At 46.1% G+C, this 21,246-nt stretch overlaps 1 protein-coding gene across 3 annotated transcripts; it reads right to left on the bottom strand.

Moving 5' to 3' along the window:
* Positions 1 to 578: 578 nt before the first annotated feature.
* Positions 579 to 20,753, bottom strand: LOC112069295 (NACHT, LRR and PYD domains-containing protein 12-like). Of its 3 annotated transcripts, none has more exons than XM_024136601.2 (10): positions 20,435 to 20,753; positions 19,866 to 20,048; positions 4,120 to 5,784; positions 2,966 to 3,313; positions 2,431 to 2,598; positions 2,151 to 2,321; positions 1,703 to 1,846; positions 1,454 to 1,627; positions 1,003 to 1,176; positions 579 to 801 (listed from the first exon to the last, which is right to left on the bottom strand). In XM_024136601.2, exons 2-10 carry the CDS (start codon positions 20,012 to 20,014, stop codon positions 789 to 791), a joined length of 3,006 nt encoding a protein of 1,001 aa, XP_023992369.1. In that variant the 5' UTR covers positions 20,015 to 20,048; positions 20,435 to 20,753; the 3' UTR covers positions 579 to 788. The 3 variants fall into 3 exon arrangements, with proteins under 3 accessions (XP_023992369.1, XP_023992370.1, XP_023992371.1); XM_024136602.2 differs by having other exon boundaries at positions 20,616 to 20,753; XM_024136603.2 differs by having other exon boundaries at positions 20,630 to 20,753.
* Between the last annotated feature and the right edge of the window lie 493 nt (positions 20,754 to 21,246).

Below are 21,246 nucleotides of genomic sequence, written 5' to 3'. Positions count from 1 at the left end.
AGGGTGCCTGTAGTGACGCCTCAAACACTGAGATGCAGTGCCTTAGACCGCTGCGCCACTCAGGAGCCCATAGACCCAACCATAGAGATCCTACTTTTATTAAGTTAAACCTTTCAATGTGGAGTTTTGTACTTCAGCTCTACCATGTTTTGTCCAATTGRATCTATGCTGTCTGGAGTAGCATTCTCCTCATTAGCATGTTCATACCACACCAATCTAAGGGTTCTATTCAACCTGTATCGTTGAAGACTGAGCGAGTAGTCTGGGGGGGGTGGTAAAGGTGAAAACGTCTTCAAATGGCTTATTCATTTACTCAGTCCCACTATAGTCCCCCAATGATGACACATCCTTGGTTTAACAAGAAAACACAATAAGGTCATTATGTAAAACATAGCATCACCTTTCTCTTCAGTAAAGGCTACATCGTAMACTGTAACGTCTTGACTTGACAATTGATGTGCAAAAAATACTGCATGGACTTGGAGGTTACTGAGCATGATTGAGGCTGAAGGTACTGAGTAACATCCTTTAGTTTGGTACACAGACACTGTGGTTACATCCTGAAGGGCATCTTACTGTTTAAAATTCTATACAATTCACTTGTTCAAGTTTAGACACTTCTTTAAGTCTGTACAACGATCAATTCAGTCGTCTGAATGCAKATCCCAGTCTGCGTCCGAGATAGCGTCCTGTTCTCCTTTACAGTGAACCACTTTTGACCAGAGCGAGTACAGAACTTGAGGACCGAGACGCCAAGAAGAACCCCATCAAGCGAGTCAAGACCTCTCTCAATCGTTGATTCTAGAACAAAGAATAGTGTTACCACCATAGACATATAATACAACAAAATAATGTTCTCATTCTATCCCTATTCTAACAGAATTTTCCACACAATCCAATTATGAAAAGTTGACACTTTTCCACACACATGGATTTKCAGCCACAAGTCATTATTAATAAATTACTAACATAATTGTAAGCTTTGATGGCACCAGGACTTACTCTAGAGTCTGTAGTTTGTAGCGTTGATTGTCCCTGACGTCAGAGAGAATTCTCAGTCCTTCTTCTCCCGTGTCGTTTCCCATCAGGCCTAGTTCTGTGATGCTGGAGTGGCTGGACTTCAGGGCTAAGGCTAGGGAGGAGCAGCCCTTTACTGTGARCCCACAGCATCTCAGACTGGAGAGAGAGAGGGTGGAAAGAAACAGAGGGTGAATGTGGGGAGAGAGATGGGGATAGAGAGAAAGAGAGTGGAGAAAGTCACCAGAGGGAGAAAAGATCTTCAATTTGTTTTGGTCAACAATACTTCACGAATTGTACGAGTGATTTATAAGTTAACAAATGACCAAGTCATTTTGTGAATAAGCTTATAATAATTCATTGTTTGAAGAGCGTGCGGTGTGATATTATAGACCAAGCAATGAGCTTTATAACTCTCTCTAATGCTGTTACTTACAACAGTCTCTCCAGTGTACAAGACCTGGACGTCAGTCCCATGTAGAGAGTCTTCACACCGTGGTCTCCCAGGTCGTTTCCAGAGAGATCCAGCTCTTTCAGGTTGGTGAGGTTGGAGCTGAGAGCTTTGACCAGCTCCCCACAGCATTTCTCTGTCAGTTTACAGTCACTCACCCTAGGTGGGGAGAGGTAATTACATTGAGAAAAATGCCCCCCTCACACACGCATGTGCTAGGTTTGCAGAACTCACCTGAGGGTCTCAAGTGAAGACAAGCACAACAAGACATCGGCCCAGTCATCCGAGTCGCCCAGATGGTTCCTGCTGATGTCCAGCTCTTTGAGGATAGAGTTGAAATGAAACCCTCTGACTAGGGTGATGCCACAGCTCGCCACACTGGAGAGACAAGGGTAAAGAAAAATAAACTCTTCAATATTCAGCTCCAGACTATTGTTCAAAATACTGGCTTTCAGAGACTTTAAGTGTTCACTTTAGACTGCCTGGAGAGATAGATGGCAAGACAGGGTTTGCACTTTTGAGACTATTCTATTGGTTCCATTGTGCCAGGCAAGCTCAAACAAAGTCTGACAAGTATTTGAACTAATTTCAAATAGTATTTGAACCAAAGTGTGTCAGCCTACATGGAGTAGGGGCTAGGGGAGAGTGGCCCGTACACTCTTGGTGGGGTAAGCTAGCTTACATGAGTTTCTCCAGTTGACAGGCGGGCAGTCCGAAGGCGTTGCAGAGCATCTTGACCCCCTCGTCCTTCAGGTTGTTGTTGCTCAGGTTGAGCTCCCTCAGACTGGGGATGTTCACCAGACACCTAAACATGTTCTCACAGCATTTCTCAGTGAGCTGACAACAGTACAACCTGGTGGTGGAGGGAAAATGTATGGTACATTTACTACAGTGAACATTCCACTTTAGAATCAGTGAGGTGGAATGTGTGAGTGTACTACAATACTCCAGACAGTACTCACTCCAGTTTGTATATCTGGGTTGACTTCAGTATGTCCATGAGCAGCTTCACCCCCCGGTCTCCCAGGTTGTTCATGCTGACGTCCAGCTCTCGCAGGTGTCTGGGGTTGTCTATTAGCAACACCGCCAGAGCGCGACTCAGCTCCAGGCCCAGCTTGCAGTTTGAGAGCCTAACGAAGATTATAATACTTTAGAAGACGTGGTACAGCGGTTAGTGCCGCGAACCCCAGCACAGATGTACAGCCTAGGCTACCAGAGTCGGCATGAGTTTAAATCCGATCCATGCCATTCTGACTCGCAAACTCTCATAACTCTCCTGTCTCCTCTTCACTGTCCTATCTCAATAAAAATACATTATACCCTTAAAGAATATATTTATGTAAACTAGTTTAGAAGATTAACTGTATTTCCTTATGAGGAGAACTTCATTTGCATCAAACCACAGGATAAACCCATAGGGGAACTGAATTCAATGATGTTACAATTGGGGGTACACATGATCAGAACGGGTTTCCTAGCCATTGATTCAATACTCACTTCAGGATCTGAAGTTTGCAATTGACAACCTTCAGTCCGTCAACGAGATAAAACACCCCCGATTCTCCCGGTTCGTTGCCGCTCAGATCCAGCTCCCGCAGGTGCAAGGGGTTGGATTTGAGAGCTTTGGCCAGAGCGGCAAAGCCATTCTGTTTCACCCTGCAGCCGGACAGTTTCAGTCTCTCCAGTCGGCAGTGTGGCTTGGCCAAGCCGGCCGTCAACAGCTGCACTCCTGAGTCCTTCAGCGTGTTGAAACTCAGGTTCAGAGTTTTCAGATTGGACACCTTTGAGGTGAGCGCCGAGGCCAGACATTCACAGGATTTCTCTGTTAGTTTGTGATATGACAGCCTGGTAAGAAGGAAGGTTAGGGAATCAAAAAAAACATAGACATACAAGCAGGCATTAAACCAACAGAACTGTGTAATGATCATAAGATGGGTCCAACAAACCTGAATTACATCACAGGGATGACAGTTATCTTGTGTTATAGACATTTAATATCGATAGTGTGCGCCAAAAGTATTGAGTTAGTGACCCATTTTTTGTTTATTTTGTACTTCAACACTTTGGATTTAGAATGATACAATGACTATGAATCTAAAGTGCAGTCGGTCGGCTTTACTTTTAGGGTGTTTTCAACCATATCGGGTGAACCGTTTAGAAATTACAGCACTTTTTGTACATAGTCCCCCCCATTTTAAGGGACCAAAAGCATTGGGCCGAATTCACTTTTGTGTATTGAAGTAGTCAAAAGTTAAGTATTTGGTCCCATATTCATAGCACATAACTACATCAAGCTTGTGACTACAAATTGGTTGGATGTATTTGCTGTTTGTTTTGGTTGTTTCAGATTATTTTGTGTCCAATAGAAATGCATGGCAAATAATGTATTGTGTCATTTTGGAGTCACTTTCATTGTAAATAAGAATACAATATGTTTCTAAACACAATAGTTTTGGTCCTATAAAATGGGGGGACTATGTACAAAAAGTGCCGTAATTTCTAAACGGTTCACCCGATATGGAAGACAATTTTATTATATCACATCCAAAAGTACTGGAGTACAGAGCCAAAACTACATCAAATGTGTCACTTTCCTAATACTTTTGGAGCTCACTGTAATAGCTGGTATTGTTAAATGACCAAGTACTTACGTGGCTGTCTGGGAAGCTTTGATCACTGGTAGCATCCTCAGAAGTTCCTCATCTCCTCTCTTCTTTACTTCCAACCCAAGCATGTCTATCGGCTCAGACTCCGATGCCACTAACAGAGTGGCCAGGTCGGACCAATGTGCACGTGGGTATTTGGCATCTGGGGTGATTCCCGTATTGAGAAAGCTCACGCCATCAGTTTCTAAAGAGCTGTCACCCAGTTCCGTCAGGCAGTTCAGCAAGTTGAGGGTCCTCGGTGAAGCGGGATTCTCCATGACCTTCTTCTTGATATACTCTACCGTTTCCGTCAGTGTCTCCGACGAGTTGTAGCCGGCCTCTGCGATTGACTGGATGAAGCTCTGCGAGAAGCCGAGGAGGAACCGGAGGAAGAGGTCCAGCTTTCCGTTTTTGCTCTGCAAGGCCATGTCCACTGCATTCCTCAGGTTTTCATCTAGGCTGTTGCAGGATCGATTAAACCACATTGCGGCAAAGAACTCCTGAATGGTGGTATGCCCAAAGTAGTAGATCTTCGTTTGCTGCAGCCCAATATCCTCCCTGAAGATGGGTATGCTTACTTTTGCAAACTCTGACCCCTCATCACAGTTAATGTTGCACTCTTGTAGGTCTTCCCTGTAGAAAACCGTGTTGCCTTTCACCAACTGCTTAAAGGCTAGTTCCCCCAATTTAATAGCCATCTTCTGTGTATTCTGGMTCTGTGTTTGCAACAGGGCGAGTAGGTCAGTGTACATTGGAGTCAGAGCTCCGGGGTCATATTCTTTATCGGATAGCCATGTCTGTCTAACGAGGACTGATGCAGAAATCGAACAGATAATAGGTATCTGGCACAAAACATAGAGGCTTTTTGAGTACTTCAAGTGGCGGATAATTGCATTGGCCTGGTCCGTGTGAATGATTGCTCTTCTGAAGAACTCCTCTTTCTGAGAGTCCGTGAAGCCTTCGATTTCTGTCACTTCGTTGATGTATTGAAGAGGGATGCGATGGACTGCTGCGGGTCTGGATGTAATCCATATGTGAGCGGCGGAGGGAAGTAGATTACCGTTAATTAGGTTTGTCAGCAGTGCCGGCACGGAGGAGGGCTCTGTGACATCGGTCACTATCGGGCTGTTCTTGAAGTCGAGAGGACGTCGGAATTCATCCAGCCCGTCAAGAATGAACCCAACTCTGAAGTTCTCCAAGTTGGAAATTCCAGGTTCTTTCAATTCTGGGAAAAACTTGTAAAGAAGTTCAATCAGACTTAGTCTCTCCTTCAGCAAATTCAGCTCCCGGAAAGGAAGGGGAAATATGAGAGTACATTGCTGGTTTCCTTTTCCCTCTGCCCAGTTAAGAATAATCATCCGCACCTGGCTAGTTTTGCCAATACCAGAGACGCCCTTCGTCAGCCCTATTCTGACTCGCTTGTCGTCTAGTTCAGAATCATAGTATAAGCTTAAGGGTGAGCATCTCCATTGGTGTCTCTTCCTGAAAGTTGGCTTAATTTGAATGTACTCATGTTGGTTCACCTCTCCACTTTCACCAGGTGGATACTGGAAATCACAATGTATATAAAATGGATGCTCAGTTTCCCCCCCTGGCGGACTGTGATACTTTTTCTTCAGGGTGGCTTTGAGCTTATTGCTGAGTTTTACCACATTGGAGTCAGAGACTTCCCTGTTAAATAGACAAAACAGTACATGTAATTTCTGAAGGGTTTTAACCATATTGTCTGTTAACTGTATAGTCTATTATTGTGAGAGCACACCAGTTGACCCTCTTGAGCCTCTTTGTCATGGATCCCCCCAGTACTGCTGCTCATGCCGTTCACCATCTCCGGAGGTCTACGTTACCGGCCTTCTAGGCGTCACTGAACTGGATTCATTACCATCAACCCCGGACTGTCTTGTCTCATTACGCACACCTGGTTCCCATTCCCCCTGATTAGTATGTGTATATATGTGCCCTCTGTTCCCCATTGTCCTTGTCGGTTATTGTCCCATGTCCGTTGGTCTTGTAAGTACCTGTGCTATGTTGTATCGGCTTCCATGCTACTGTTATTGTGCCCTTGTTTTATGGGTTTCGTCCTGTGTATTATTTAGAGGTTTACACCTTACTCTTTAGTTAGGATGGAGAAATTAAAAAAACTATTACGTATTCCTGCGCTTGTCTCCTATCATTATACAGCGTGACAGAATAACCAACCTACTAAATGGAGACAGCAGGAAAGACCAAGCTGACGACCATCGTAGAGACAGTTCAGCATCACAAGGAATGTCTCTCCAGACTCGGCAGCACCACGGACAGCGTGCTGGCAACCATCCTGCGTTTGGAGGGGAATGTGCAGTCCCTCCAGTCTCCAGCACCGGTTCCGGCACTAGCTCCCACAACACCACTACCTGCCTCCGTCCCATCTGAGCCGGTCCGCGGAATACCCCTGTCCCTCCTGGAGCACTTTGACGGCACTCCAGCAAGATGCAAGGGATTCCTTCTGCAATGAGACCTGGCTGTCCGGACGGGCCCTGGACTGGGGTGCCACGGTCTGGGAAACGGGCGGACCCGAGGTCAAGTCCTACGAGCGCTTCACCCTCCTCTTCCGCTCGGTGTTTGATCATCCTGTGGATGGCCAAGAGGGGGTTGACTGCCTACTCCGACTACGCCAGGGATCTAGGACCACCTCGGAGTTCGCCCTGGAGTTCCGAACATCGCGGCCTCCACCGGATGGAACGAGTCGGCTCTGGTCACCGTGTTCCGCGGCGGACTGCGGAAGGAGGTACAGATGGAGTTGTACTGCCGTGATGACAACCTGTCACTCGACCAGCTCATCCGCATGGCGATCCATTTGGACAACCTCCTGCGGTCCCGTCGAAGACCTGCATAGAATCCGGAGCCCATGGCTACACCTGCTCCGTGCCCAGAGCCGATGGAGATGGGCTCTGCACGTTTGCCCGAGGCAGAGTATAGGAGAAGGAGGAATCTGGGCCTCTGCTCCTATTGTGGAGAAAGGGGTCATTTCTCCCCGACCTGCCCTCTATCTACCAATAGGCGAGGTGACAAGCCACGGAATTCCCCTGCTCCAACCCAGGTAGGATGCAAGATCTCCCCTCCTTTTCTGTCAACTCAACCAGTGTGTTTTTCCATTAAATTCCCTGAATACCCTAGCCCCTCACTCCCGRTAGTTCTGATTGATTCCYGAGCTGCCGGGAATCTTTTAGATGGAGCACTGGCCGCTGAATTACGCATTCCTTTGGTTTCCCTGACAATCACCCATTTAGGTTCGAGCCCTGGATAATTGTCCAATAGGGACAGGGCTCGTACATCACATCACTGTTCCCGTTTCTCTGCTGACCCATGACACTCATTTAGAACAGATCACCTTTTCGATTATAGACACCCCACCCACCCTGTTGTTTTAGGTCTCCCCTGGTTGAGTTAGCATAACCCTGTTATTTCCTGGTCCGAGAGGAGACTGCTGGGTTGGTCGCAGGAGTGTCAGGGGAGGTGTCTCGCGGTGTCTGTCAACACCACTACGGTGGACAGTCCGGACCACGGAGGAATAAGTCCGGAGGATCTGCACACGCATTCCTCCTCCGCCCCCGGGACTGTGCCATTGACCTGCTGTCTGACACAGCCCTCCCGAGAGGACACATCTATCCCCTCTTCTATGTGGAGACCGAGGCCATGGAGACCTACATACAGGAGAGCCTCCAGCAGTATTTTATCCGCCCCTCCACGTCACCAGCCCCCTCAAGCTTATTTTTTGTTAAAAAGAAAGATGGGGGACTGCACCCCTGCATTGATTATCGAATACTGAATAAAGCCACCGTTAAGTTCAGCTATCCTTTACCCCTCATCCCAACCATCATCGAACAAATGCACGGGGCGCAGTACTTCACAAAACTGGACTTGAGGAGCGCCTACAATCTGGTGTGCATTCGTGCAGGCGACGAATGGGAAACGGCCTTTTCCACCACGGGCCATTACGAGCATCTCAAAATGCCTTTTGGCCTATCTAATGCTACTTCAGTTTTCCAGGTCTTTATTAACGAAGTGTTTCGGGACATGCTGGGACAGGGCGTAGTGGTTTATATAAACATTTTGGTCTATTCTGCTGACCGCACCCAGCATGTCTCGTTAGTCAGGTCTGTGCTGGGAAGACTGTTGGCGCATGATCTACAGCTGAAGTCGGAAGTTTACATACACCTAGGTTGGAGTCATTTAAACTAGTTTTTCAACCACTCCTGTCACGTTCCTGACCTGTTTTCTGTTAGTTTTTGTATGTGTTAGTTGGTCAGGACGTGAGTTTGGGTGGGCAGTCTATGTTTTCTGTTTCTATGTTGGTTAATGMGTACCTAATATGGTTCTCAATTAGAGGCAGGTGGTTTTCATCTCCTCTGATTGAGAATCATATTAAGGTAGGTGTTGTCACATTGTTTGTCGTGGGTGGTTGTCTTCCGTGTCTGTGTTTGTTTGCACCATACGGGACTGTTTCGTTCGTTTCCCGTTTACTGTGTAGTCATTTTCCTGTTCGTGCGTTCTTCGTGTTATATGTAAGTTCGTATGTTCAGGTTTGTCTACATTCGTTTTGTTATTTTGTAAGTATTCAAGTGAAGTTCGTGTTTTTCGTCTACACTTAAATAAATTCATTATGTCTAAATACACAGCTGCAGTTTGGTTCAATCCCTGCTCCTCCTCTTCGGTTGAAGAGCCGTTACAACTCCACACATTTCTTGTTAACAAACTATAGTTTTGGCAAGTCGTTTAGGACATCTACTTTGTGCATGACACATGTCATTTTTCCAAAATTATTTACAGACAGTTATTTAACTTATAATTCATTGTATCACAATTCCAATTGGTCAGAAGTTTACATCACTAAGTTGACTGTGCCTTTAACCTCTCTGGATATGTAGGACGTACTGTCCCACCTGGCCAAATCCAGTGAAATGCAGAGCGCCAAATTCAAATAAATTACTATAAAATTTAACTTTCATGAATTACACATAATATACCAAATTAAAGCTACACTTGTTGTGAATCCAGCAACGTGTCAGATTTCAAAATGCTTTACGGCGAAAGCAAACAATGCTATTATCTGAGGATAGCACCCAAGCTAACAATCACAGACCATCATATTTCAACACGCGACACAAAACGCAGAAATAAAGATATAATTCATGCCTTACCTTTGAGAGCTTCTTCTGCTGCGCACTCCAATATGTCCCATAAACATCACAAATGGTCCTTTTGTTCGATTAATTCGTCGATATATATCCAAAATGTCCATTTATTTGGCGCGTTTGATCCGAAAAACACCGGTTCCAACTTGCACAACGTGAACTAAAATATCTCAAAAGTTACCTGTAAGCTATGTCCAAATTTCAAACTACTTTTGTAACACAACTTTAAGGTATTTTTTTACATAAATAATCGATAAAATTGAAGACGGGATGACCTTTGTTCAATACCAGAGGAAAACAATTTGTAGCATGCTTTCTGGTCACGCGCCTCTAACAAACAGTACACTTCACTGGAGCCTCATTCTGAACATGGCTACTTCTTCATTTGTCAAAGGAAAAACCTCAACCAATTTCTAAAGACTGTTGACATCCAGTGGAAGCGATAGGAACTACAGGAAGGTCCCTTAGAAATCTGGATTCCCAATGAAAACCCATTGAAAAGAGAGTGACCTCAAAAAAATAAATCTGAATGGTTTGTCCTCTGGGTTTTGCCTGCCAAATAAGTTATGTTATAGTCACAGACATGATTCAAACAGTTAGAAACTTCAGAGTGTTTTCTATCCAATACTAATAATAATATGCATATATTATCATCTGGGACTGAGTAGGAGGCAGTTTACTCTGGGCACGCTTTTCATCTAAACGTGAAAATGCTGCCCCTAATCCTAGAGAAGTTAAACAGCTTGGGAAATTCCAGAAAATTATGTAATGGCTTTAGAAGCTTCTGATAGGCTAACTGACCTCATTTGAGTCAATTGGAGGTGTACCAGTGGATGTATTTCAAGGCCTACCTTCAAACTCAGTGCCTCTTTGCTTGACATCATGGGAAAATCAAAAGAAATCAGCCAAGACCTCAGAAAAAAATTGCAGACCTCCACAAGTCTGGTTCATCCTTGGGAGCAATTTCCAAACACCTGAAGGTACCACGTTCAACTGTACAAACCAMAGTACGCAAGTACAAACACCATGGGACACGCAGCCATCATACCACTCAGGAAGAAGACGTGTTCTGTCTCCTAGAGATGAACGTTCTTTGGTGCGAAAACTGCAAATCAATCCCAGAACAACAGTAAAGGACTTTGTGAAGATGGAGGAAACAGGTACAAAAATATCTATATCCACAGAAATTCACCCAACTTATTGTGGGAAGCCTMTGGAAGGCTACCCAAAACGTTTGACCCAAGTTAAACAATTTAAAASGCAAATACTAATTGAGTGTATGCAAACTTCTGACCCACTGGGAATGTGATGAAAGAAATAAAAGCTGAAATAAATCATCCTCTCTACTATTATTGTGAAATTTCACATTCTTAAAATAAAGTGGTGATCCTAACTGACCTTAGACAGGGAATTATTACAAGGATTAAATGTCAGGAATTGGGACCGCCTCCTTACCTGGGCGCACACGGCACCTGTGTCGGTTCATCCTGGGATAAGCCGTACCATCGCCTGCCTGACTGAGAAGTACTGTTGGCCCACCTTGGCTAGGGAAGTCCGGGTTGACGTCTCTTCCTGCTCCATCTGTGCTCAGTCAAAGACACCCAGACACCTCCCTTATGGAAAGCTCCTGCCCCTGCCGATTCCACAACGACCCTGGTCACCCCTCGGTGGACTTTGTCACTGACCTTACCCCCTCCCAGGGGAACACCACCATTCTCAACCCCAATTTCGTGGTATCCAATTGGTAGTTACAGTCTTGTCTCATCGCTGAAACTCCCGTACAGACTCGAGAGAGGCGAAGGTTGAGAGCCGTGCATCCTCCAAAACACAACCCAACCAAGCCGCACRGCTTCTTGACACAAAGCCCACTTACCCCGGAAGCCAGCCACACCAATGTGTCGGTGGAAACACCTGGCGACCGTGTCAGCATGCACTGCGCCTGGCCCGCCACAGGAGTCGCTAGTGCTTGATGGGACAAGGACATCCCTGCCGGCCAAACCCTCCCCTAACCCGGACGACGCTGGGCCAATTGTGCGCCGCCCCATGGGTCTCCTGGTCTCGGCCGGCTGCGAAAGAGCCTGGACTCGAACCCAGAATCTCCAGTGGCACAGCTAGCACTGCGGTGCAGTGCCTTAGACCACTGCGACACTCGGGAGGCCCTTTTTAAGCACATCTTCCGGCAATACGGGATCCCGGAGGACATTGTGTCAGACCGTGGCCCTCAGTTTACCTCACGCGTATGGAGTGTTCATGGGACGCCTGGGGGTCACGGTCAGTTTCACCTCTGGGTACCGTCCTCAAGTTAATGGGCAGGTGGAGAGGGTCAATCAGGAAGTGGGCAGGTTCCTGAGGTGTTACTGTCAGGACCGGCCGGGGGAGTGGGCGGATTTTCTACCTTGGGCTGAGTACGCGCAGAATTCCCTCCGCCACTCCCCCACTAACCTCACTCCTTTCTATTGCATATTGGGGTATCAGCCGGCCCTTGCACCTTGGCAACCGAGCCAGACCGAGGCCCCTACGGTAGATGAGTGGTTTCAGTGCGCTGAGGAAACCTGGAATGCAGTGCACTCATCTCCAGCGGGCCGTGCGTCGGCACAAGGAACAGGCCGACRGCCACCGCAGAGGCGCCTTTCTTCTCTCCATGCGACCGGGTCTGGCTCTCCACCCGGAACCTGCCCCTCCGCCTGCCCTGCCGGAAGCTGAACCTGCGGTTTGTGGGGCTGTTTAAAGTCCCGAGGTGGGTTAATGAGGTAACGTACCGTTTGCAACTCCCTGCTGATTACCGCATTAACCCAACTTTTCATGTGTCTCTCCTCAGGCCAGTGGTGCCTGGTCCCCTCGCTGAGGCTGGAACCAGTGACGCCCCGCCTCTTCCTCTGGACATCGAGGGAGGTCCAGTATACTCAGTCCGTGAAGTCCTGGATTTTAGGCGTCGGGCGGGGCGTTTCCAGTACCTCATCGACTGGGAGGTGTATGGCCCAGTGTATTTTTTAGAGGTTAACACTTCGCTCTTTTTTTGGGGTGGAGAAATAAAAAWAAKAATTACGTATTCCTGCAGTTGTCTCCTATCATTATACAGCGTGACACACTCTTGCAAATGGCCAACAAGGCCTTGGGAGCATTTCAAACCATTCCTATATATATATTTTATCATTATTTAACTAGGCAAGTCAGTTAAGAACACATTTTTATTTTCAATGACGGCCTAGGAACAGTGGGTTAACTGCCTTGTTCAGGGGCAGAACAACAGATTTTTACCTTGTCTGCTCAGGGATTCGATCTTGCAACCTTTCGGTGACTAGTCCAACACTCTAACCACTGGGCTACCTGCCGCCCCACACTATTTGGTATGGTCTAGTTTGTTATCTCAATAAAAGTCAGTGCTAGGAACCTCTTGGTACTAAAATAACATCTCCTTAACATGAATTTTGGCTGGTCCATTGTCCATTTACAGTTGTATATGCATTCCACAGTATGTAGGGAGGCAGAGACGCCCCTGTATCACTTTAAATACTGTTGTGAACCTTTGAGTTGTCGAAGAGTAAACTCCCTCCCAGCCGGTAATATCCTAAATTGAATTCAAGTCTGACGTTTTGTTCTCAACTATCTTCATACCATCAATTCTTAGAACCTTACAGATGGAATAAACCATTGGTTCCCAAACTTTTTATAGTCCCGTACCCCTTCAAACATTCAACCTCCAGCTGCTTACGCAGCGCACTCTCAAATGTTGTTTTATGCCATCATTGTAAGCCTGCCACACACATAGTATACGATACATTTATTAAACATAAGAATGAGTGTGGGTTTTTGTCACAACCTGGCTCGTGGGAAGTGACAAAGAGTTCTTATAGGACCAGGGCACAAATAACATAACAATAAATCAAGAATTTTGCTCTTTATTTAGCCATCTTATATATAAAACCTTCTTTGTTCATAAAAAATGGTGAATAACTCACCACAGGTTAATGAGAAGGGTGTGCTTGACAGGATGCACATAACTCTGCAATGTTGGGTTGTATTGGAGAGACTCTCAGTCTTAAATCATTTTCCACACACAGTCTGTGCCTGTATTTAGTTTTCATATCATTTTCCACACACAGTCTGTGCCTGTATTTAGTTTTCATGCTAGTGAGGGCCGAAAATCCACTCTCACATAGGTACGTGGTTGCAAAGGGCATCAATGTCTTAACAGCGCAATTTGCCAAGGCACTATACTCTGAGCGCAGCCCAATCCAGAAATCTGGCAGTGGCTTCTGATTAAATTTAATTTTCACAGAACCGCTTGATGCAATTTCGATGAGGCTCTCTTGTTCAGATATCGGTAAGTGGACTGGAGGCAGGGCATGAAAGGGATAACAAATCCAGTTGTTTGTGTCATCTGTTTCGGGAAAGTACCTGCGTAAATGCTTTGCTATATCACATTTCACATTGTTCGTAAGCTTGAGTTCATTTACACACAAAAAATCATACAATGATGGAAAGACCTGTTTGTTGTCCTTGTTAATGCAGACAGAGAAGAGCTCCAACTTCTTAATCATAGCCTCAATTTTGTCCTACACATTGAATATAGTTGTGGAAAGTCTCTGTAATCCTAGATTCAGATCATTCAGGCGAGAGAAAACATCACCCAGATAGGCCAGTCGTGTGAGAAACTCGTTATCATGCAAACTTTAAGCTCATCTCTCAATTTTAAAAAAAACGTGTCAATACTTTTCCCCTTGTAGAAGCGTTACATGGTCGCTGCCCATATCATTGCATTGTGCAGAAAATACACGAGTGTTCAGGGGCCTTGCTTTAACAAAGTTAACCATTTTCACTGTAGTGACCAAAACGTCTTTCAAGCTGTCAGGCAGTCCCTTGGCAGCAAGAGCCTCCCGGTGGATGCCGCAGTGTACCCAAGTGGTGTCGGGATGGTGAACCATTCATCCATTTTCGAGCAAACGGAATGAGCAGCAGCTACGTTTGACTACATAGTGGAATTCCCGCGAGAGAGTAACAGTTAATGTGATTGGATGTTCATTATTTGACTAGGCTACCTGTATTTGACATTGTGTTGTTATTTCGCTGAACACTGGATGGTTTAATTAGATTTTTGTCAGTGAAACGAGGCTACTCAGGTGAGAAAAAAAAACTCACCCAAATGTATAGCCCTGTTGGAAAATCTAAATGGACTGTTTGAAAATGTGAAGAAAAGAAAAAACATTTCTCGCGGGAAATCCACTAACCAAACGTAAACGTGAATCACATTTTTATTTGGCGTACCCCCGACGGCATTGCGCTACCCCAGTTTGGGAATACCTGGAATAAACTAATGCTTGTCACGGATCCGACAGGTACTGTTGCTCATTCCGTGCACCAGTTCCGGAGGTCTACGTCACCGGCCTCTAGGCGTCACTGAACTGTTCCATTACGCACACCTGGTTCCCATTTCCCCTGACTAGTAATAATATAATTGTGCCCTTTGTTCACCATTGTCTTGTCGGTTATTGTTCCCATGTCCGTTGGTCTTGTGAGTATGGGAGAGCGAGGTATGTTGTTACACTTTTCACGCTGTCTAACATTTACTGGGCACCATACATCACAATGGTATAAATGTCATACCAAATGAAAGAAGGAAGTCTTCGTCACATATTTGTATTCATTACATCTTCATATCTTATTTCAGTGCGGAGTTGTAGACCCATCAGCGGGTAAATTGTCACACTACGTCGGGTAAGTTGTCACATTAGATTATCAGCAAATAAGAACACTAACTAATTAATTGTAAATATATAGATTTTTAATTTCAAATTCAAAACCAAATTCATTAAAGAACTTAAAATAAAAACAATATTGACGAGAGAATCCGGTAAATAATGCCTTTTAATCAAAACAATAATGCTGGCAGAACACACATTAATTAAGTGGCACGACCACTTTACTTTGAACTTTGAACTCAAACGTTCTCTGGCGTACACATAGATCCACGGTAATTGTTGGAATCGGAATGGAATGGTGCAGATAACTTGATTAAATCTTTAAAGTCTTAACAAACAGATGTGGTGTTTAAACACACTAATGCACAGTTTTGTATCTGTATCTGACTAATCAGACTCATCTTCAGTCACAGTTCTGGCACACATAAATTGCCTGGGCTGAGATGCAAGCATCATGGGCCCATTTGAATCATCTCACACACTTCACCCAAGTCTCAGTTGGAAGGCTGTTTGATGGCTCCACACAGACGAGGCAGAATCACTCCTCTTCATCTGATGATGACTCTTCTACGATTTAGCTTTTTTTAGCTGCCTTCTTGTTCTTTGCAGATCCAGATTTTGACTCCACCCCTTACTTCCCTTTCTCTGTGGGCTATACTCGGCCTTGTCTCAGGATGGTAAGTTGGTGGTTGAAGATATCCCTCTAGTGGTGTGGGGGCTGTGCTTTGGCAAAGTGAGTGGGGTTATATCCTGCCTGTTTGGCCCTGTCTGGGGGTATCATCGGATGGGGCCACTGTGTCTCCCGACCCCTACAGTCTCAGCCTACAGTAGTTTATGTGTCGGGGCGCTAGGGTCAGTCTGTTATATCTGGAGTATTTCTCCTGTCTTATCCGGTGTCCTGTGTGAATTTAAGTATGCTCTCTATAATTCTCTCTCTCTTTCTTTCTCTCTCTCGGTGTACTTGAGCCCTAGGACCATGCCTCAGGACTACCTGGCCTGATGACTCCTTGCTGTTCCCAGTCCACCTGGCCGTGCTGCTGCTCCAGTTTCAACTGTTCTACCTGCGGCTATGGAACCCTGACCTGTTCACCGGATACCTGTCCCAGACCTGCTGTTTTCAACTCTCTAGAGACAGCAGGAGCGGTAGAGATACTCTGAATGATCGGCTATGAAAAGCCAACTGACATTTACTCCTGAGGTGCTGACCTGTTGCACCCTGCCGACTCGCACTGCGGATTTTATTATTTGACCCTGCTAGTCATCTATGAATATTTGAACATCTTGGCCATGTTCTGTTATAATCTCCCCGCGCACAGCCAGAAGAGGACTGGCCACCCCTCATAGCCTGGTTCCTCTCTAGGTTTCTTCCTAGGTTCTGGCCTTTCTAGGGAGTTTTTCCTAGCCACCGTGCTTCTACACCTGCATTGCTTGCTGTTTGGGGTTTTAGGCTGGGTTTCTGTACAGTACTTTGAGATATCAGCTGATGTAAGAAGGGCTTTATAATACATTTGATTCAAGAAACAGCCTTTGGCTAGATTGTGCCTTATTCTTTTCCATTTCTAGTGCTGCTTCACTTGTGTGTCAGTTAGAATTGCTGTTTTGTGCCGTTTTCTTTCTTTGCAAGCTGGTTTTCAGGGTCAGCTTTTAGATATGGCCGGATGTCCTCTGGAGTTGCTAGTCTGTTGTCAGCAATGGCATTGCTGGGCAAGGGTGACTTGGTGCTGCATAAAAACTGGGCAGGTCTGTGTCTGAGCTCGTGCTAGGCAGGGCTGGAATGGTGCTGGGCCTGGCAGGGCTGAAATGGTGCTGGGGCCTGGCAGGGCTGAAATGGTGCTGGGGAATGGCAGGTTGGAGCTGGGGCCTGGCAGGGCTGGAATTGTGCTAGGGCACGGCAGGGCTGGAATGTTGCTGAAGCCGGCAGAGCAGGGATGGTGCTGGGGCCTGGTAGGGTTGGGTTCTGAATGGGGCAATCTGTAACGTAGGATGGCGCACTGGCCTGGCTACGGGAGCATTCAGCCAGGTAGGGTTGGGCAGGCTCGGTGCTCGAGACCTCCAGTGCGCCTTCACGGTCCGGTCTATCCGGTGCCACTCCACGCACCAGCCCTCCGGTGGCAGCCCCCCGCACCAGGCTGTCTCTCCGTCTCCTCACTACAGGTGCTCCCGCCTGCTCAGCGCTGCCAGAGTCTTCCTCCTGTCCAGCGCCGTCTGAGTTTTCCTCCTGTCCAGCGCCGCCTGAGTCTCCTCCTGTCCAGCGCCGCCTGAGTCTCCCTCCTGTCCAGCGCCGCCTGAGTCTCCTCCTGTCCAGCGCGCCTGAGTCTCCCTCCTGTCCAGCGCCGCCTGAGTCTCCCTCCCGTCCAGCTTCGCCTGAGTCTCCCTCTTGTCCAGCGCCGCCTGAGTCTCCGTCCGTCAGCAGGAGCCGCCAGAGCGTCCGTCAGCCAGGAGCCGCCAGAGCCGTCCGTCAGCCAGGAGCCGCCAGAGCCGTCCGTCAGCCAGGAGCCGCCAGAGCCGTCCGTCAGCCAGGAGCCGCCTGAGCCGTCCGTCAGCCAGGAGCCGCCTGAGCCGTCCGTCAGCCAGGAGCGCCAGAGCCGTCCGTCAGCCAGGAGCCGCCCGTCAGCCAGGAGCCGCCCGTCAGCCAGGAGCCGTCCGTCAGCCAGGAGCCGCCAGAACCGTCCGTCAGCCAGGAGCTGCCCTTCAGTCCGGAGCTGCCCCTCAGTCCGGAGCTGCCCCTCAGTCCAGAGGCGCCGCAGTCCAGTGGGGCCCTTTATTAGGGTTCCCAGTCCAAGGTCGGCGGCGAGGGTTGCCATTCCAAAGAGGTTACGGGCAATGACTATGGTGGAGTGGGGTCCACGTCCCGCGCCAGAGCCGCCACCGCGGACAGATGCCCACGCAGACCCTCCCCTATATGTTTAGTGTTTGCGGCCGGAGTCCGGGGGGGGGGGGGGGGGGGGACTGTCACGCCCTGACCTAGTTTGCTTTGTATGTTTCTATGTTTTGTTTGGTCAGGGTGTGATCTGAGTGGGCATTCTATGTTGTATGTCTAGTTTGTCTATTTCTATGTGTTTGGCCTGATATGGTTCTCAATCAGAGGCAGGTGTTAGTCGTTGTCTCTGATTGGGAACCATATTTAGGTAGCCTGTTTTGTATTGTGGGTTGTGGGTGATTGTTCCTGTGTCTTTTTGTATGTCACCATACGGGACGGTTGCGTTTTCGGTCGTTTGTCCGTTTATTGTTTTGTTCTTTGTTTTCAAGTTTTCTAATTAAAATGGATAATCATCACGCTGCATTTTGGTCCTCCGATCCTTCTTACTACTCCTCCTCAGATGAGGAGGACGACGAACGTGACAGTAAACTACTCCGAGCTGGCCTTTTCTTTTTCTGCCCACATTGGCGCGAACTTCAGCTGATGTACCACAGCAAACTGGTAGGCAAGTCTTCTGACTTCACTTGGCGACAGACCAAAATAAATGTCAGCTGACCTAGTAATATACTGAACGAGCTGCATCTCCAAATCAGGTGAAAAAACCTGCCGTGGCTTTGTATAGCCAACCACTGTTGTTGGCATGGCTGTCTTTCTGTCAACTTCTTCTCTGGTAACCTTTTAACAATACCGAGTCAGAGTACTGTCATTTATGTCAAGATACTTCGCTGTACTCCTGATTGATTTGTTCTACAACTTCACCTGCCTCACTGCCTTTAACATTATGCCAGGTGGTGTGCTGCCATTCTGTCTTTCTTTTATCATTTCTAACCATCTTTCTTTCCTTCCCCTCTTTCTTTCCTTCCTTCCTTCAAAAACACATTTCCTCATTGAAATTACATATTCATTACAGGCTTATTACGCCCACCTCCCTGTCTACTATCCTTGTTGCCACAATGCAATTCATAACACCACACGAAATTCATGCCACTGTATGAAGTAGTGTGTGTGTGGATATACAGTACTGTCTCATACAGTAGGCATGTAGTGTGTTAGTAGACACACACACACACACACCAGAGCCTGTCTTGTGTAGTCCAGGGATATGTCTGCTGCTCTAAACTACACGTGTATATATAATAATCAATTTACAGTAACATTTAATACTCTTATCAGAGCTGATTACACAATATCAAAATGTTTTTTGAGCATGTTCTATGCGTCTATGTATACTGGGGCAAGTTGTCACATGTGAAGACTTGACCCAAGGTCATTGAGACAACTTGCCCCAAACTGACATGTGTGCTAATGTTGGCTAAATCTCAAGGTTAGCTCAACATAGGACTGCAGTTAAAGTATCAAAAGACACGTTATTGTCTCCTCTACTCTGTGCAAAATCATAATTTTGAACATTCACACCTAAAAAAGTTTATTGCATAACATGTAAAGTGACAATTTTTTACTTTTGAGGGGGGGAAATAAGAAACTTGTGCCCACCTCAGATTAGAGTGACCTTGACCACATGTGAACAAGAAGTTGACCATAGAACATGTAGTCCCATAAAGTAGCCATTTGATTTTTGAGATAGCGCCTCTAGTGCTCTCCCCTACCTGTGCTTTGTTTCGGCTTTCGTGCTGCGTGTTTTGTGCACCTGTTATTTCGGGTCTCGTCCCGTGTAATTTATTAGAGGTTTAACCTCGCTCTTTTGTATGGGTTACATCCCTGTGTTTTTGTATACGTGTTTGTTTTGGGCTTCGTCCCCATGCCTTTTCATGGCATGTTGTATTTTTGGGTGGAGTATTAAAACCCCCTATTACGTATTCCTGCGGCTGTCTCCAATCATTTATACAACGTGACAATGCTTATATGAACATAAAATAGGCCTACTGTGTATTCTAAATGAACATTTTTCCATAGGCTCATTTTGATCTTGTCCTCTGTTCAAATTACTAGTTGTCTTACCTTGGTTCAGTCTGATGGTTTTCTTTCCCAGGGCGAAACATTTTCCTCAAATCAGGAGGCGGATTTCCTATGACCAAGGTTTGTTTCCCTCCAAGGAGGAGGCAGGTATCTGTGAAGAGGGCAGTAAGGCAGGCTACCCCGCCCCTCATGTGATGAAGAAAGATCCCACTGCCAACCACAGACCTGTAACACAGATATTGGATATTGTCTTCCTAACTGTAATAGCAATAATGATGTGTGTATGGTGCTACAGTAATGCACTGGCAATACTGCCTCAATAGAAAGTCTGCTCACAGTTTAGAAATGATTTGCTAATAAATCAATTCAGTTAAATAGGCTACCTAAAGAAGACATAAACTGACAAAAACACGGAGGACCTATACATTTAGGCCCTAATATTTTTTATTTCAATAAGGTCGTTTAGGATCAGCCCAAAAACAGACTTGCAAACAAAAAACAGGGAGCTTTAACGGTACACGAATGCAGTGTAATCCCTGGCCTTCAACACTAGCAATGGATTTCGTAGAGGGGGAAAAATCATATCAAATTATTTATACATGAAAAAATACCTCTGACTACGTCGTCTAAACACTGAACTCGCTTCCGCGTGTCTTTACATCCGTTCCTTGGTGCTAGGCTAGCCCACGACTAGCCAGAAAATAACTAGCTAAAATACGGCATGAAGTCATCCCATTGCAACTTTATCAACTCTCATTTAATAGCAAACACATAATGCAATTCCATAGTTACTTTGATTGTCTCACTTGATTCTAGTCCATCACTGCGTCTCAGTAAATGTACGTGTTTTAAAATAGGTCGAGGAGGCAACTTCTAACTCCGTTGCGGTTTCTCGTCAAAACAAGATACGCGCAAAAGTGCTAAAAGTCAAGAACAGGGGCGCGTTCAGCAGGACACAACGTTTTGGAACATCCAGATATGCTATGTAGTACAAACATGCCTCTTCGATATTTGCAATAATGAATTACGTTCATTTCTAAATGCAATGTTCGAGAACGTTTTGCAACTGAAGGTGGCCCTGTTCACACCCAGTACACATTTCAGAGGTTAGATCATTTTTGTCCACTATCAATTAGGTTAAATGTAATCTCAGACCAAATGTAGTCTAAACATAATATCGCCATGGAATTGTTGAAAAATAATTTTTTTTAAATAACGCAGCAGCTATATACCTAGCAAATTAAAAATATTTACGCTACTGCTGTTTATCGTATTCTGTGTAGCCTATTTTAACTGAATTTGTAAACCTTTGTTCGCTTATGCTAGGCCTGCTTGCAATTGAACTTTGTGAGCTGGGGCTGACGAGGGAGAGGGGGCTAATGACAGGTGAACAGGGGTATGGGGAAAAGAGTGGAAAGGGTAT

Source organism: Salvelinus sp. IW2-2015, unplaced genomic scaffold, assembly GCF_002910315.2.
Source record: "Salvelinus sp. IW2-2015 unplaced genomic scaffold, ASM291031v2 Un_scaffold963, whole genome shotgun sequence".
NCBI classification, from domain to species: domain Eukaryota; kingdom Metazoa; phylum Chordata; class Actinopteri; order Salmoniformes; family Salmonidae; genus Salvelinus; species Salvelinus sp. IW2-2015.
This window is presented reverse-complemented; position numbering and strand designations above follow the sequence as displayed.